The sequence below is a fragment of the Panthera onca genome, chromosome F2 (assembly GCF_046562875.1).
Source record: "Panthera onca isolate mPanOnc1 chromosome F2, mPanOnc1 haplotype 2, whole genome shotgun sequence".
Taxonomy (NCBI): Eukaryota; Metazoa; Chordata; class Mammalia; order Carnivora; family Felidae; genus Panthera; species Panthera onca.
The window spans coordinates 27963575-27982498 of NC_138356.1; the positions used below are offsets into that span (position 1 = coordinate 27963575).

Consider the following 18924-nt stretch of genomic DNA (forward strand, 5'->3'; position numbering starts at 1 on the left):
CTTCTCCCCTTTAAGGGAAATATGCTTCTTTTGTTTTTGATGAAAATTATCATTTTTTTAAGGTTACTAAATGCATAAATTCCTAAAGTGCTGTGGGTCATTCTTCTGGAGGCTATGGAAGGAAGAAATGCCCTACGTAATGGGAGTTGATAAACTGAGTTGGATTCTCACCGAGATTCAGAATCTCATTTACCTGTGTTCTGCAAATGATTTGAATGGCAGCCAAATGTTGTCTCAGAGAGGCAAACTGATCTTTGTGTAAGATCCAAAGGGAGGTTGGAGCTTTGAAACAAGAAGATACACATAGCTTGCTCAGCACTGTGGAAGGTGCAAAAGGGACGTGGGTTAGCTCCAGGAAATGATGGTTGAAGGGAAAGTAATGCAAAGCATAAAGAAGCAGGGATACTATGTGATAAGGGTGCAATATCTATTTCAGCTACTTACTAGTTTTGTCACCTGGATGGAGTCAGTAAACATCTCTGAACCACTGCTTTCTTTTTTGTATGATAAAGAGGTGAGAAAATCTTTAATTTGTATTCATCTATGAATGTTATCATGAGCTAAAAAGATCAGTGGACAGCTAAAAAAGATATGAACAGGTAAGGAACATAAGAGAAGAAATTGAGTTTCATTCATTTTTGTAGTAATGAAATGGGCCTGAAACAAGGTAGGTACTTAACAAATATTTGTTGAAAGGATGAATCAGAAGAATGGAATAGATCAAGAGGAAGTAAAGTCAGAAGAGAGCACCAAGACTCAAGAGACTCTCAGGCCAGGCATGTAGGAGGCAGAGGATGGAATTTAGAAAGGCAGAGAAGAAACTATCCTCTTTGCCCAGAGATCAGGACCAGGGAAAAGCTGCAGGAGCCAGGGTTGCTGTAGCATAAAAGTGCTGAGAGACCGTTATCTGTCCAGGAGATAAGCAGGCATGTGTTAGAAAATTAAGATTCAGAGTAATAATGCCTACTCAAGTATACCTTCAATGACATGTCTGAACATTTAGAATTATATTTGAGGCAACTAGAAGGTAAGGTGAGAAAGGGAAGTGATGTGTCCCATGAAATTGCCATAGGTAAAATCAGACAGACCAGAGTTTAAATCCAAATTACCATTCACTAGTAGTACAAATAATGGCAAAAAATTAATCTGAGATATCTAGAAAACAAAGACACTAATTCTGAAAAATGAACACTATAGTATCTACTCTGAAGAACTGTTTTGAAGATGAAGTAAGTAAACATATGAAAAGGACCTAAAATATGCCTAATATGATTTTTTAAAAAAATTGTTATTGTTATCATTACTATTAATGTTTTTGTTGTTACTACAGCTATTATGCCTAACAGAGTATGTATCAGCCAACTCCATCTTTGGCTTGACTTGAGATCAAGAATTTGCAATTTGTAAAGCAAATTCCTTCATTCTTTGGGGTTTTCTTCCAAGTGTGTTTTTTTCCTCCTTAGTGCTCTTTTATTTTTTTTATTTATTTATTTTTTTCTTAGTGCTCTTTTAAAAGTGCCCTCCAGGGGCGCCTGGGTGGCTCAGTTGGTTGAGAGTCCCACTTTGGCTCATGTCATGATCTCGTGGTCTGTGAGTTTGAGCCCCGCGTCGGGCTCTGTGCTGACAGCTCAGGGCCTGGAGCCTGCTTCAGATTCTGTGCCTACCTCTGTCTCTACCCCTCCCCTGCTCATGCTCTGTCTCTCTCTGTCTCAAAAATAAATAAACGTTAAAAAAAATTTTTTTTTAAAGTGCCCTCCACACACACACACACACACACACACACACACACACACACACACTTCTAGCTTTGTCTTAGCAGCACCAAGGAAAAAGGACTTATCCACTCAGGCCAAGGAGGCTAAGTGGCAGGTGGCTGAAGCCTAGCCAATTAGGCCCAGGATCTCAGATGTTAGAGGAACAGAAAAGTCAAAGCAGAACCATGGGAAAGGCATGAATAGAGACAGGAATGGCTGAAGTTTTCCTTTACATGACTCTGTAAGAGATGGACCATATGGCTTTTAACTATACTTGGATAACCTTCCTAATAAGAGGTGATATCCCCCCCTAGTGTTTGTTTCTAGTTTATAATCGTTGACCCTTGAAAACTACAGGTTTGAACTGCGGGAATCCACTTACACATGGAGTTTTATTTTTATTTTTTTATAAATACAGTACTGTAAATGTATTTTCTCTTCGTTTTGATTTTCTCAATAACATTTTCTTTTCTCTAGCTTACATTATTGTAAGAATACAATATATAATACATGTAACACACAAAATATGTGTTAATTGTTGATACTCTTGGTAGGCTTCCAGTCAACAACAGTCTATTAATTAAGTTTTGGGGGAGTCAAAAGTTATTCGTGGACTTTTGACTGTGCAGGTGTCAGCACCCTTAATCCAGTATTATTCAAGGGTTGACGGTAATACCTTTGAGCGGGAGTAGGAGGACCATTGTTTCCTAAACGCTACTGCTTTGTAAGATACATCCTTTTAACAATAGACAAAGTTAGATATGATGTGAAAACTCGGCAACTGGACAGATAAATAAGAAAATTAATATAAGATTTGTTCAGAAATTACATTAATACTGATAACTTGCCAGTGGATATACTAGAGTTAACACACCACATGGTTTCTCACTATTAAATCAAATTTTCAAAGAAATTTAGTTCTGGTGAAATGTATTAGACTGTTAAGCAAAAGTTTTAGCTGGTTTCGAAATTACCTTCATCCCCAAAAGGGTTGGACTCTGACAGAAATAGCCCTCACTCCCTAAGTCATTCCCTCATTCCGCCCTTAAACTCCCTGATCATAGTTTTGATATTACTTCATAAATTAGGAGGCCAGCAGACTATTTTAGTTAAAAGGGCCTGGGTAAGCCCGGAGTAGATGAAGATGAAGGCAGGGCTGGCTTTCCCTTCTAATTTTCCGCCCAAACTTTCATGCTGAGGAAATGATTTCCAAGTATTTAGAGCAATCTCAGTTCTACACGCCAGGCGCAAAGTATGATTTCTCTAAAAAAGGGAAAAAAAAGTGCCTCAACCCCTAAATCTGTGTGTGAATTTCTAGCATAAGGAAACACACTCAGGTAGTGTCATGTGACCAACAAGCGGAAAATGGAGAGTGCGCTGCACAGTCGAGTGTAGGACGTGTGTTTGGCTTGCTTGTTTGCTTAAAGTCCTCAGAGAGAGATAGAATAGAAGACACACCTGCATTGACCGACTGAGGGACTGGTAAAGGGCTGCCCGTGAGGTGCTGAGACATTCTAAATAGAAGGATAAGCTGTGAGGGAAACAAGTCTGCAGTCAGAGGAACAAAGGCGTCATTGGGCGGCACTACGCAACCTGAAGTGGTTTAGGCTTACCGGGAGGGAGGACGGCCGGGAAAGCTCACAGCCAGGAGGCAGCCGCGCAGGAGCTGCTAGAGGCGCGCCTCCTCACGAGGCCCCGCCCTTCACGAGCCCCGCCCCGCCAGCGTCGGGCCAATGGGAGCCCGGGATGTTAGCGGGTGGGAGGTGCGGCCGGGTTGCTACAGCCGGAGCTGGGCGGTGGCGGCGGCGGCAGCGGCGGTGGCAGCTGCTGCGGGCGCTGCCGGAGGAATCTCGCGGAATCAGAGGTGGTGGCGCAATGGAGGGACTGGAAGGTGAGGAGGTGAAGGAATACGGGCCGGGCGGTTAGAGCGGACCCGGAGCAGCCAGGGGTGCCAAGGAGAGCTGTACCGGGGAAGCGAGGGCGGGTCCAGAGTGGTGGACTCCGCCGCTCCTCCCCAGGCCCTGGCAGGCGGTAGCTCTACAGCCCCCGACACGGTGGAGCTAATGATCCTCTGGCTGCCCCGCTTCAGACGGTCTTCAGCTGGGGTTCTCCACCTCGAGCTTGATACTGCCTTTGGCATCTGCCTGCAGGTCTCTTCCTAACATCTTCTGGTCTTGCCTGATTCCTGAGTGTCCTTTTGGTAATCATAGACTCCGGACAGATTTTATTTTTCTTGCAAAGTAGATTCTTTATTATTGTCCATGGGCTCCCTACCGCTAGCCTTTCCTGGGGGGCCTCGGGGTGTATTTCCACCTCTAGGCTGTTTCCAGCCTCTAGCTTCTGACACTTTCCTTGGCCAGTTTCCCTAGGTAACCGTTTTTCTATTTGTACCGCATCTTCTGTTGGAGGGATGCCAAGAGCATCTCCCAAGGAAGAGTCTCTGGCCAGCTTTAGAGCCGGGACAATAGATTAACAGAAGGATTTAAGACTTACTCATTACGATTCTGTAAGAAAGAGCCGGCATTGATTCCTTATCTTTTGAGTTTATCCTTGTGCTGTAACCATGTCTCCAGATTTTGCTTTTTTCCCAATTCTTTCACTTCTCTATTATTTTTATCCATTTAATACTGTGTAGTATAGAGTTTGCCTAAAAACAACAAAGGAAAAAAAAAAAACCCAACTAACATTGGCAACAACAGTTTCAAGATTATTTTTCAAATTGTGGTTAATCCTTTCCATGAAGAAGAAGCCTGCAGAATTGAAAAATCATGTTGCCTTGATTTAGCTCTTTTTCCCCCCCTCCTAGTTTACATAGATTCAGGTGGAATTAAAAATAAACAGAAGCATTCAGCCCTGTATTGTTGCATGCCAGACAGCAAATTATTTCAGGTTATGTTATGAAAAGTAATAACTGGTAACTTTTTGCAGTTACCTAAGCTCACCAAAAAACAAGTGTAATGATGAGTATGATAGTGTTTCATGCTTTTGCTCTCATAGTAAACAGCTTGAGAATGGTAGATAAGAATTCTGATAATTTTCCATTTGTGGGCAGCTGCAGTATACTGTTGCAAATGAAGGTCTTAGTCTTTGATCATTTAATTTATTTTAGGGAGATCATTAAGCTTCCATGAGATAGGAATTGTAATGATAGCATTCCTTACTTTCAATATTTTTTTTAGAGGACTCCTGGAGGCATCTTATTTTTAAAAATTTTTTTACATTTATTTATTTTTGAGAGAGAGAGAGAGAGAGAGAGAGAGCGAGCGAGCGTGAGCGGGGGAGGGGCAGAGAGAGAAGGCGGCACAGAATCTGAAGCAGGCTCCAGGCTCTGAGCTGTCAGTACAGAGCCCAATGTGGGGTTCGAACTCAAGAACTGTGAGGTCATGACCTGAGCTGAAGTAGGAGGCTTAACCAACCGAGCCACCCAGGTGACCCGGCGTCTTATATTTTTTAATGTATTTTGTAATATGTGTTGGTCTTATAGCATAATGGGTTCTGGAATTTTCATGAAGTTATCAAAACATACTTAAAATGCTTTAAAACAGTTTTTCTGCAGATTTTTATTATTTTATTCAACATTTGTAATTAAGGCAAAGATCTTCATCTGCTTTTTCACTTATGTATGCTAAGCACCTAAAACAGTGTCTGACACAGAGTAGGTACTTAATAAATATTTGTTGTTAGATTAATGACTTTGTCTATGGTGGGCATCATTCTAGGCCCTGGAGACGTAGCAAAAAATATAAAGTCAAAGCTCTGCTCTCATTAAGTCGGTATTTTAGTAAACCTTACATTTTTGCAGTACTAAGACATTACTATTGAAATCTTAATAAGAATGCTTTTAAAATATAATGAAAACCTATTATAGTACTCAATTACATGGGTGGAGAAATACATGTATTCTGATGTTAATATAGTGTGTTATTAGGGGCACATTTTATGGGCCCAGCTTGTGATGTATCATGGTAAATAGTAACTTGCCCTTTACTTTTGTTTTTGTTTTGTTTTGAGTTTTAAACAAAATTAGTTATTATCATTAACTATAATGTGTTTAGTTCTAATGAATTAGGTTAAAGTATATTAAATTGGTTTTCTGTACAGAAAAGTAATTGAATATTAGTAATTTCAAAAGTGGTTTAAGCTAATACAACAAAAGCTCTGAGAAGTTTTGTTGAAGTTAGAACAGTGCCTTTCTTTCTTTCCTTCTTTTTTAAAATCAGTCCCTATGAGGTCACATTTTGCAAAGATCATAAGTTTGAATCTTAAGGTTACCATTCATTAATTCATTTATCCATGTCTTCATTTAATAAACATTGATACAGTGATAAGTAAGATAAAGTTTTCCCCTTATTGGAAGTTAAAATCTAGCACTAAGTGTCTAATAAACATTATATTGAAGTGTCCAGTAGAAAATCTTCAGGAATTTGCTCAACATCATAGTAATTGAGCAAATATTGTACTGTTTGGCATTATACCCATGTTTGTAGTTGAAACCAGTAACTGGACTAAGCTTGATTATAAAACCAGAAAATATATGGGCTCCTAAAAAATTCTATTGAAGATTATTGTACTCTTTTAAAAATTATTTTTATATAAAACATGTACCGCTTAATATTATTTTTGGTCTTCTGGGACTTTCATGTTTTCTGGTTGTTAACGGGATGAGGTATTAGTCCGAACACTGTATTTCAAAACTAAATGTAAATTATTGCTCATGATTTTGTGTAATCTATATCTGAGCACTTATGTGTTCTGTGTGTAGTTAGAGCAACGCCTTTAATTCCTTTTCACCTAAGTCTTGTGCTCAATAGGTATACTCGAGACCAGTAGAAGTAGTTCTAGACTTGGGAGAGTTCCAATCTCTCCCAAGCTTTTCATCCTTAAAATGTAGAAATGATAAACTTTAAGCAGATTTAATCAATACAGTATTGTCATTTCTTTCATAACATCTTGATAAGTGGTTACTAACAGTTTTAACAGAGATCAGGCTGCCCATTCCTTTTGTGGGTTACTAACTTAGTAGATCTAAGTGTACTATCTTCTAAAACCTCATTAGAAGTCTAATTCTTCTTCTTTAATGTAGCCTCTGATTTAGTTAAGACAAGCATTCCTGACCCATTAGAGTTTCCTTTTTGTTTTGTTTTTCCCTAGTCCAAATACATACTAGTTTACTGAACAATTCTTCATCTTTTTAAATTTATCTTGCCTTTATTTATTTATTTATTTATTTATTTATTTATTGTGCTGAGTTGGAAACTAGATTATTTTAATAGCCAGTGTGTTCGAGAGGCCTGTGTTTGGATCATTGCTTTGTTTCTTTTTAGCTCTATGATTTGGTTAATTGGACCTTCAGTTTCTTCAGCTATAAAAAGTGGGGCTATTAAATACTGACCTGCCTGACTATATTAAGATTAAATGATGTCACATATATAAAGCTTTCAACGAAGTGCCTAGTACATAGGAAGCCCCCTCAGTACTTGTTTATTGGATGGGTAAACTCATAAGAAGTGTGTTAGGAGCTTAGGAGTGATTCGGTACAGGTAAAACTGCATGCTTGGGAGGTGTTGTGGGCAGTCTCATTAGATGCCTTTGGCAGCAGGTTAGATAGACTAGAGAAAGAAGAAACTGGAAATACATATATGTGATGAGGATTTGAACTAAGGCACAAGTAGCAGGAATTAAAAAGGGAAGATAGGGGCACCTGGATGACTCAGTTGGTTAATTGTCTGACAGCCCAGATCATGATCTCTCAGTTCGTGAGTTCTAACCCCGTGTTGAGCCCTGTACTGACAGTGTGGAGCCTGCTTGGGATTCTTTCTGTCCCTCTTTCTCTGCCCCCTCCTCCCCGCTTTCTCTCTCTTTCTCAAAATAAATAAATAAATAAACATTTTTTTTGAAAAAGGAGGGTAGATTTAGAAGATATTTCTGAGATAGAGAGGTGAGATATGACTGGTGGATGTGACAGGGAAAAGGAATCAAATATAAAGGTCTATCTAGCTTGAACTAAGAGATAATGTTAGTATCTTTAACCAAGAAGACCAAGTGGAGTGGGAGAAGAGGTAATGAGTTTGGCTTTAGAAATTTTAGTACAGTACTTGGAGGCTATCTAGTGGAAATGTCTCATGGCTACTTGGAAATGTTTACTTGGAATTTTTAGCTTAGTAGCCATGACATATAAGTGACAGCAAGTGGATGTACTCACCCAGGAAAGCTGTATGTAACAAAATGTGGAAAGAAGCTTGGGGAGGAATTGATGCTTTAGGGTTGAACAGGAAAGGAAATTGGAGTAGGAAGAAGTCTGTAAAGAGATTTAAAAATTATCAAGAAGGGAAAGTGGTAAGAAACTAATATTTATTGAGTAGTGAATGTGTGCCAGAAAAAGCCTATAGCACCAGAAATTCCTGGAGGTCTTAGTATTAACCAGGTCAAACCCTACTTAGCTTCTGAGATCTGAAAAACTTGGGCATAGGAGGGAGAAATATCATTTAAGCCAAGAGAGAAAGGACTTTAAAGGTAGAAGGGATTGATCAACAGTGCTTCATGCTATAGAAAGATTCAGTAGAATGAGGACTGAAGAGAGGGCTTTGGATTTGACAATTATTATTATTGTTGTTGTTATTATTATTATTATTATTATTATTATTATTATTTTAAACTAGACTCCATGCTCAACATGCAGCTTGAACTCATGATGCTGAGATCATGAGATCATGCGTCGTATGCTCTACCACTTAAGCCAGCCAGATGCCTCTGGATGTGGCAGTTAGATTCATGGGTGGTTTAATTCCTTGTTTATTTCTTTTTTTTTTTTTTTTTAAGTTTATTTATTTATTTAGAAAGAGAGAGAAAGTACAAGTGACGGAGGCCAGAGAAAGACAATGTGGAGCCCAATGTGGGGCTCAGACTCACAAACCGTACAATCCTGACCTGAGCCAAGACCAGCAGTAGGTTGCTTAACCTACTGAGCCACTCAGGCGCCCCTAGTTCCCTGTTTGTTCAAGTCACTACTCTAAAGTCTCCTCATTAAAGAAGCTCTCCCTGATCCCGCCCACTTTCAAACACACATAGCACTATGACTGTCTTCTCTCTCCTTACTCTGCTGTTTTTCTACATTGTGCTTATCACCACCTGACATTTTATATATTTCATTGCTTTTATTTTTTCCCTGTTAGAAGAGTAGAAGCTCTGTAAGTTCATCTGTGTTTGCTTACCTCATAGAACAGTTCTTGTGTCATGCTAGGTGCTCAGCAAATACTTGTGGATCAACAAATTGATGTATTTTAATATAGTGTTTAGGCCTGATAAAATTTGCCTGCAATTCAGATAGGGAGAGAAAGGGAAGTAGAGAGGAGCTAGTCAGTAAATGTAAGCCAGTGTTCCAAAAAAAATGTGCTACTCAGGACATTGGTCCTAAAATATCTCCTTGATGAGAAAGGATTTCCGTTGAGGAAATAATAATATACTAATCTCTTTTTTAAGACTGAGGAAGTTCTGCCCTAAGAATACCCATTTATTTAATGTGGCATTTTCCAAACATGTGACCCTGGAGCAAGGGATTTGAGGGTGATTGGTCAAAATGGAAATGACTAGTCAGGTTCAGACTGAGCAGGAAGGGAAGTGCAACCAGAGATGGGTTATCAAGAAAATTCAAATCACTCTGAGATCAAGAAAGTGCTTTAGAGAGAGATAGAAGGTAGAAATGTGTGGTTAGAGAGGGTGGTTGGGCATTTTAAGAGTCAAATGTGGACCTTTACTAAATTGTTTCAACAGTGGTTTTTGCTGAACTGGAGGGATGGACTAAAGAGGAGTGGAGGGTGAGTGAGTAGGTTAAGTGTGAATGTTGAAATGTTGAAATCTAGGATGGGCTCAACGGGAAAAACCTTGGAGATACTAGAGATTATTGACCTGGAAGTAATTAAATTTTGAAAAGATTTGTTGGAAGAATGTGGTGTGTAACAGATGCCATGTGCTGCAAAAGGAAGGTTTTATTTTAAAGATTGCATTCAGATGAACAGTGGCCAGAGGTGAGGAAATAGACATGCTACACAGAGGCCAGAACTGTTCTGAATTTCAAGACTTCTTTTCTTTTGAAAATATTCTTTCCTATTTCTTAAATATGTACATTTTAGAATGTCATAACTGTCTTATGTAACAATATATTATTTCACATCTCTATGTATCTATATATTTATCATATAATACATAATATGTATATCATACTTATACATATATATCGCATCTTTATATGATATATATATGTGTGTGTGTAGTTATATATGTGTGTGTGTGTGTGTGTGTGTGTATATATACATACACACACACACACACACATATATGTAACAGCATTATATGAAGATACAGTTTCAAGCTTTATGGTGCACGTTTGAAATTGCTAAACATGGTAATGCATAACAGAATCAACATTGTGTTTGTGATAACTTTCATAAGAGGTTACCTTCTTGAGAGTTTTAGAATATTAAAGTACTTTATTTACTTGCTTTTGTCCTTAGTTTGAATGCTTCTTTCAACAGTGCTTGCTCTCTGCTACAATAGTCAACCCTCTGCATATCATCTCTACTATACTTTTATAAGCCTCACAATTTGCTAGCTTTTGCCACTCAGGACAGATTAGTGGAGTTTGCCCACATGCGCTGCCGAGTAGTATTTTTTTATTTCATTGATTGTGAAGCATTTTTATATATACCATCTTAGATGATCCCTTAAATTTTAAGGTAGATTAAACAGATAATATCCTCATTTAACAAATTTTAAACTGAAGCTATTTATATGATTAATCATACATTTTCTTCTTGAAGACATTTCCAACAAGGAGAGAGACATCATGTTCTTTGCAATAGTTCCTTGTAGATTCTCAGTTCTGTATGTAGACAAATGGAAGTGATTTTCTCAACATTCCACATGCTACCTGAAGCATTCATTCCACCATCTGCAATGGTCAGTTGGTTTAATCATCCTTACATATAACCATTTTTTTTTTAAATTTAATGCTGGTAAGAGAGATATGTTATCATCCATGTACTTTTCTTCCCAATGTGGTCTTAAGATAGATTTTATTAGATGAATATAGTATATTTATTATGATATATTAGAGATAGAAGGGGCCATGTAGGCCATTTAACCTAACTTTCTCATTTTATACAAGAGGAAGCTTAATCTTAGGTGCCCAGGGAGTCACAGTTCTATGTGATAGAGCTGGGACCAGTGCCTTTTCTGCTAAGCTGTCATATCTTTTAATGAATACCGTTACAACAAAATTTGGCTTTGTGACTGAATCTAAACTGCTTATCATGACTTGCTGGTAGAAGGAGGTGTTGACACTAACATACATACATGTGTTATATTTTGTGAATTATAGGGCAATCCTCCATGACCAGCTAATATAAGAGGGAAGAAATTATAACTTTATATTTTTATTTATTTTGAATGAAGTAATGACTTAATTTTTTTTTCTTCAGGATAACTGTTTTTAAATCCTTTCTCTTTAATGCGGTTTCCTCTTTTTTATACCTTTTAGAGATAAAGATTTTTCCTTTAAAGACAATTTGAACATATTTGATAACTTGTAATTAATCCCAGGAGTTGGATTTTATTATATGTTAGTATTGTAGTTGCTATTACACTAAAAAATGGGAGATGATTTGGTTCTTAGATATAGTGAAGAAGTAAATCATGTAGACTGTTAGCTTTATAGAACAGTGATTTTGTTATTTCATGCTGTGTCACTATGGCTTGATATGTGCTTGGCAAGTTGTGGGTGCTCACACAGGCACTCACATTATTTCCATGGATTGAATTTATTTTTCTCAATAGTTAATTTTTATAAAATTTTGCTTTGTCATCTATTTAACAAGGAGATACTGAAATATACTTTTAGGCAAATAAAATATGTGATTCTTTTTAACACTTTGTATTAATGAATTTTTAAATCATTGCATAGAATTTAAGAGTATATGAAAACTATAAATAAGCAACTTAATAGATTATGCATCATGTGATATCACTTTGACCATCATTATGAAGACATGCTTATCTTAATGTATGTAATGGATTCTATCCAGCAACTGCCTCAACTTTTTAGATAGTGGAATTAAGTCCCTATAAATGAGGTTGCTCTCCCTAAATAACCTAACATGTGGTATTGGAGAAGGACAAATCATGCAAATCTTAGCTTTGCCTTTATAGTGCCCACTGCTTAGCTGCCACCATAGAGACATTGTCTCCATCTGAGATGACAAATAGTCACTGTCTACAATTAAAATAAGGTAGTGGAGTGTTAAGAGAATAAGAGAACACAGCAGTTTTTCTGGTACTGTTTGATTGTATTCTCAAAAATTTCTATTTTGATTTTCTATTAGTTTTCTGTGAACTCACTAAATGTTTTGGAATAAATTATATGAAGTCCTAATTGTACTTTTTAATGAACTTATTTAGGTTACTTCTAAAACAAAGTGGCTTCTATTTGTCTTTCATGTGGTAAAACAATCAGTAAAATATTCAGCAGAAAATATGTTTAAGATACAGGTTCAAGTATCATTTTTAGAAAATTACGGATATGGAAATAAATTTAGGTTTGATGATTGGCTAGAAAATAAAATGACATATTGACTCAGCTATGTAGAATTCCAAAGAATGTAGTTGTTTTTTTTTTAAATCAACTTAGTAACAAAATGTGTTGTATGAAAAACGTGATAGATGTATTAAGTTTTAATTGAGTAAAAGTCGCAGCTACTTGTTCCTTATTTAATGAATTGTCAGAATATCTCAATTGTAATATCTCCATTGAATCCTAATATAATATTGTATGTATAAAATAATGAACAATTCATATAATAAGGGCAGCATAGTAACTAGATGATTTTTTCTTTAAAGCATTATACTTCCTGTTGTCTGGTGTTAAACAGAACAAGATTCTTTTTATCTTAGACTCCTTAGATCATCTCAGGAAGCCACCTCACTGATCACCAATGTTATATCTTAATGCTTTGAGGATTAATAATACGTATTATTAACCTTAAGGTAAACTTTTTTTTAAGGTTTATTTACTTATTTTGAGAGAGACAGAGAGTACGAGCAGAGGAGGGGCAGAGAGAGAGGGAGAATCCCAAGCCAGCTTTGTGCGGTCAGCATACAGAACTCGAACTCACAAAACCCTGAGATCATGACCTGAGCCAAAATCAAGAATCAGACACTTAACCAGCTGAGCCACCCAGGCACCCCAAGATAAACTTGGTTTTTAACGTTTGGTAATTTACAGGAGAGATAGCCTATAAGTTCAGAGAATATAACAAATTGGTTTGGTTAAAATTAAAGAAAACTACATATTTCCAGCAATATGTGTTTGGTTATCCTTAAATCATGACTTCAGTATTTGGCATGGCCTTTTTGACCACTGATAACTTGTGGTTATCTTGTGCCCATTTTAATCAATAATATTGTTTATTCCAAAATGAAACAAGTCATTTTCCACAAGAATTCACAACTTGCATATGAAACCAAGGGAAGACATTGAAATTTGAAACTTTCACAATTTGAGCAAAGAATTTACTGATTGAATTCTTTTCTAAGGGCGCCTAGATGGCTACTCAGTCAGTTAAGTGTCTGACTTTAGCTCAGGTCATGATCTCACGGTTCATGGGTTCGAGCCCCGCATGGAGCTCTGTGCTGACAGCTCAGAGCCTGGAGCCTATTTCTGATTCTGTTTCTCTCTCTCTCTCTGCCTCTCCTCCACTCACACTCTATCTCTCTCTCAAAAATAAACATTAAAAAAAATTCTTTTCTGTTTCAGAAAATGGAAGTGTCCAAGTTGGAGAATTGTTACCATGCAAGATTTGTGGAAGAACATTCTTTCCAGTGGCATTAGTGAGTACCTTTTTCCTTTGGGTTATGGCAGATCTGTAATTGTTTGATACTTCAGGACAGCCATTACAGAAAGAACCTCTGTGGAATAATTAAAAGATATACTGGCCAGTGTTCTTTGTTAAAGATATCAGTTTCATCTAGATCTTTCTTCCAGAATGGTCTCTTTTTTTTAGAGTTTGGTCTTCAGAACTACTGTGTTAAAGTGTTCCTCTCTGGGAATATTAGCAAAACTAAACAAAAACTCTGAGAAATGCATAATAATGTATTTAAAGACAGAATGATATGATGTCTGGGATTTGCTTTAAAGTACTTAAGGAAAAAAAGCTAGTATAGATGACAAGATTGCTGAATTTTTGGTAATTGTTAATGAGGAAATAGGAGTTCATGACACTGTTCTCTTAATTTTTAAATGTATTTGAAATATTCTAAAGAAAAATTGTTTTCAATTAAAAGTATACCTAAGATATGCATTCTTTAGATACTTTTAGATATTTGATGTACACAAACATAAGGCACTTTTAATTGATTTTAATATAAAAATAGCCAACTAGAGAATAAGGGAAAAAATGCCTATGTACTAATAAAATACTTGATTTTTACTTTTAAATATAAATATACATTTATTAATATTTTGATGTAGAATAAAGAGTTTTCTTTGAATATGGATCTGCTGGCTAGAGTTCTGCCACAATCCAGAATGTCTATTACTATTTCCAGTTTGTTTCTTTAAAGCAAAGTGAGGATTTAATGATCCAAAATGTCCATCAAACTATGGACTTCTTATAAATAATTTTTTTTCCTTTGTCCTTTAAAAACATCTAGCCCACACTTAGTGATTTTTTTTCTTGTTTCTATTATCAATTCACTGTTTTTCAAACTATTTTCAAAGCATTCAGCTCAGTTTACATAGGAAAAAAGTTGCCCTTTTTGCCCTCATTTATTTATTTAATTAAATAATGTGATCACTATTTGGGAATAAGCGCTACATACTTTTGACACATACAACTCCATGTGAGAATAGACATCTATTAGGAAGTTGCCTGTTAGCCACACTTTTAGTTTTTTTCATATTTAAGAGATTTTTATTCTAATAGCTATAATTACAGTGCTTGTTGAAAATGAAAACTGAAAACACGTATATAGAACAATTGATTTCTGATTGTGTATTGAAAATATAAGAGGCTCCATGATACCAAACCAACCAGTTCTGAGGTTTCCTCTTTTCTCAGATAAAGTTCAACAGTTCTAGCTTGTTCAGTGTTTATCAAAATACAGAAGTAAAAAAAGTGCATGTAGTGCACTGATGTCTTTTGTTAACGTCTTTTATTTAGGGGAAGGGAAATGATTATTTATCCATTAGGTTAACTGGAATCAGTTATGAGAGCTTCCATTGAAATGAATGCATGAAAGATTAAATGAATGAGCTGCCAGCTGTATTTAAAAAAAAAACACAAAACTGTAGAAGTGGAAGGCTAGACAGCTCAAGAAAAATCCTTGGTAAAGAAAGGCAGAGAACTTGATTTCCAAAAGAGAAGAAATAGATGATTGTGAAGGAAATCGGACCACTGTGTCCTATCATTTTGTGTTAACTTTACATTAACTTACTACCATTATGTTAATAATTTTAGTAGCCCAGACTACTACTATTCTGTTAGTTTTTTGTGATCCTCACGCTAATCCAGTCTCTGTTTACATTCTTTTTCTAGTATCTATTTTCATGTATTCAGTGATGAAGGGAAATTTTTTTTTCACTCAATAGCTTCAATTTGGTTACATTACATTTCCTTATTCTCAGCAGTATAAAAACTAGAATATTCAATAACTTAATAAAATTTTGGAAGAGTATTTTTCTATACTCTCTTGTTGTATATAGTAATTGTACTTTCTTGAGAAAGATAACTTACAGCATGCATCATATATACTTTTTAACAATTTTAGTTAAAGCAAAATATGTCTTATTTATGTTTTATTTATTTATTTAATTTGTTTTATTTTTATTTCATCTTCCAGTTTTTAAATTGGTCTCAAATGGCAATTTAAAGTTTTTTAGAATTCCCTTCTATAGAAAAGAAAATGATATATTGCATTTATTCATCTTGACAGAAAAAACATGGACCTATTTGCCAGAAAACTGCCACTAAAAAACGGAAGACTTTTGATTCAAGCAGACAAAGAGCTGAAGGAACTGATATTCCAACAGTAAAGCCTCTTAAACCTAGGGTAATTACATAGCTTTTTGAATAGTATGGACTTTCCTGCTATATATATTGAAAAAAATTGTAATTTTCTGTTGTGCTAAGATTGAAAATTAAGGAGAATTGTTTCATGTTTTCAGTTTATAAACGATCAGAAAATTGTTTATTTTAAACTTCTGCAAAGAAGAAACCAACTACTGTCTAAAAACCTATTACACTGAGGTTTTTATAGCATTGGAAAGCCAATTGCTTAGTTGTAGGCTGGAAATAATTTAAAAGTTTTCACATATTCTTTTTAAGTCATTGTTAATTACTTCAAACATAACTTAGGTACTGTGTATAAGTTTAAGTGTCATATCAGTAGTATAATCCCTATATGCAAAAGTAAAGCTATAATTTATAGATACCTTAGTATAATAGAGACTGATTATTTTGATTGTCAGTAATTGTGATCTTATGCTTTCTGGGGAAGTTTGATCAGTTCCTCATCTCTCCATGTATAGCCATTGTCAGCTTGTTTTCTTTGAAAGCAGTGAATCTCCTTTAATAATCTCTCCTTAATGCTACCTGTGTTGTGTTATATTGCTAACAACAAATCACATACATATTTTGTTGGGCATAGTTTTAAATAGTTCAGTGAAATAGTAAAAATTTGAGTACCTCATTGTATGGGTTCTACTTCAGTGATAATGACTTCTCCTTGTGCTACAGGAAAACATTTCCCAGTGGGGCAATTAATCTTACAATAAAATTATTTGACAATAGAAAAATCTAATGTCCATCTTTGTTTTTCAGTCTGTGACTGTTTAAGTCAAGAATAGTGAAATTTGAATAATGTACATAAACCATTATTTGAAGTTTTTCTTAGTATGTCTTCCAGATATATGATTATATTGGCTTTAATTAGCTAAGACAGTTAAACTATCTATTGTTTATTGGAAGTTTTGGAGGCAATGTAATATAGTGGGTATAAAAATGAAAGCTGGCTCAAGAGCAGCCTGCCTGGATTTAACCCTTACTCTGTTACTTACCATATTGTGTTGGACAGGTTACTTAATCTATACTTTTCTTTATCTGTAAAGTAATTGTAATGGTAGTATCTATCTTGTGGGGTTCTTATGAGGATTACATTGAGTTTACCCATGATGATGTCTCAATAAATGTTAGCTATCCTATTTCTTTTTAAAGGAGAAGGGTTCCAATAGTGAAAAATTAAGCCTCAGATAAAAGCAAGGTAAAAACCATTGCTTTACATTAAGTAGTTTAATTTCTTGGTACTTAAAATTGTGGTTTATAGAACAATAATGTCAGCACTATTTGGGAACATGTTAGAAATGCAGAATCTCAGGTCCCACCCAGACATACTGAATTAGAATCTGCATTTTAACAAAATCCTTGGGGACACATATTCATGTTAAAGTTTGAAAATCAGTATATTAAGACTTTTTTCCCCTTGATGTTTTCATAATTCTTTCCTTGTCTGTGTATTTTGTGAATTTGACTTTGATATGCCTTGGTGATGGTGGGTTTTTGTTGAATCTAATGGGAGTTCTCTGTGATTCTTGGATTTTGATGTCTGTGTCCTTCCCCAGATTAGGAAAATTTTCTGCTATAATTTGCTCATATTAACCTTCTGCCCCTTTTTCTCTCTTCATCTTCTGGGAGTCCTATGATTTGGATGTTATTCCTTTTTAATAAGTCACTGAGTTCTCTAAGTCTTATATCATGATCTTTTACCTTTGCTTCCCTCTTTTTCCCTGCTTTCTTATTTTCCATAATTTTATCTTTTATATCGCTGATTTGCAGCTCTGCTTCATCCATCCTTGATGTTGTAGCATCCATTAGAGATTGCTTCTCAGTTATAGCATTTTTAATTTAGTCCTGAGTAAACTTTATTCTCTTATCTCTGCAGAAAGGGATTCTATGCTTTTTGCAACTGCAGCTAGTATTCTTACTATTGTGGTTCTGAATTCTAGTTCAGACTAGTTCAGACATCTTGCTTATATCTATGCTGATTAAGCCCCTGGCTGTCATTTCTTCCTGTCCTTTCTTTTGGGGTAAATTACTTTGTTTTGTCATTTTGGAGGATAGAAAAAAAATTAATAAAATAAAAAATAAAAATTAAAAACAAAACAAAAAAATCAAATAAAGGGAGCTAGATCCTAAGTGTGTTTTGGTCTGTTTGTTGAAAAAAGCTTGACAGGATAGAGGAAAAAAGGGAAAGAAAAGAAAAAAAAAAGGTAAGAAAAAATTTTTAAAAACTATATAATAAAGTAGAATAAAATGAAATAGAATAAAATATTTTAAAAAATAAATAAAATAAAAAAATAAAAATAAATTTTTCCCTTTCTGTACCCAAGAAAGAGGAAAGAAAAAAAAAAGAAAAAAAGGCAATTTAAGCAAAAACAGAAACAAAATGAATAAATGAACCAGCAAACAGAATGAAACCTGAATGAAGTTACATCCCATTTCCCCTAGAACTGAAACTATGAAGCCCTCTATAGTCTGTACACTAAGCAAGTGGAGGGACTTGTCCTGGTCTTCTAGGGGATGTGCTTGGGGGGGGGGGTGCAATTGGGAGGGGCTTGATATAACAGCTCCATTCTCCACTAGGTTGTGCTGCTTGGCTTACTGGGGTAGATCAGTGTGATGCCTGTGTGCATGAGAAGTGGAAATGGCTTCACCCAGCTCCCTAGTCTCTGACACAGGAACTTGGCACTCTTCACCAACCAGCAATCAAGCACCCCTTCTTTGTTTCAGGCCTCCATCCACTCCTTGCCTCTGCCCTGTCCGTGTCCAAGTTGTCCACTCGCCAGGCTGCACCTCCCTTTGGAGTTTTATCTCGGATAGGGTTTGTTTCAAAACCCCACACTTTAAAGACCTCTGCTTGGACTTGCACCAACTCTCTGGCAGAGAGTCTTGCTGAACAATGGCTGGGTGCCAGCTTGCCCCCAGAAAACATTCATGTGATCGCACAGCAGCAGAGGTTCAGAGATTATGGCGAATCACAATGCATAGCCAGTGCCAGGTTTCACCACACTCTGACGTCTTTCTCCCAATATCAGGAAATATGGCTACTCTCCAGGGTCCACTGG

At 36.0% G+C, this 18924-nt stretch overlaps 1 protein-coding gene across 2 annotated transcripts in view; it reads left to right on the top strand.

Annotated features, from left to right (window-relative positions):
- The first annotated feature begins 3507 nt into the window (after nucleotides 1-3507).
- ZC2HC1A (zinc finger C2HC-type containing 1A) overlaps nucleotides 3508-18924 on the top strand; it is a 49531-nt gene continuing 34114 nt past the window's right edge. The window contains exons 1-3 of one of the 2 annotated variants that reach the window (XM_060610764.2): nucleotides 3508-3645; nucleotides 13561-13634; nucleotides 15738-15854. In XM_060610764.2, coding sequence (XP_060466747.1) covers nucleotides 3630-3645; nucleotides 13561-13634; nucleotides 15738-15854 — 207 coding nt within the window. In that variant the 5' untranslated portion in view covers nucleotides 3508-3629. The remainder of the gene's footprint in view (nucleotides 3646-13560; nucleotides 13635-15737; nucleotides 15855-18924) is intronic. The other variant, XM_060610763.2, reaches the window with a different exon arrangement.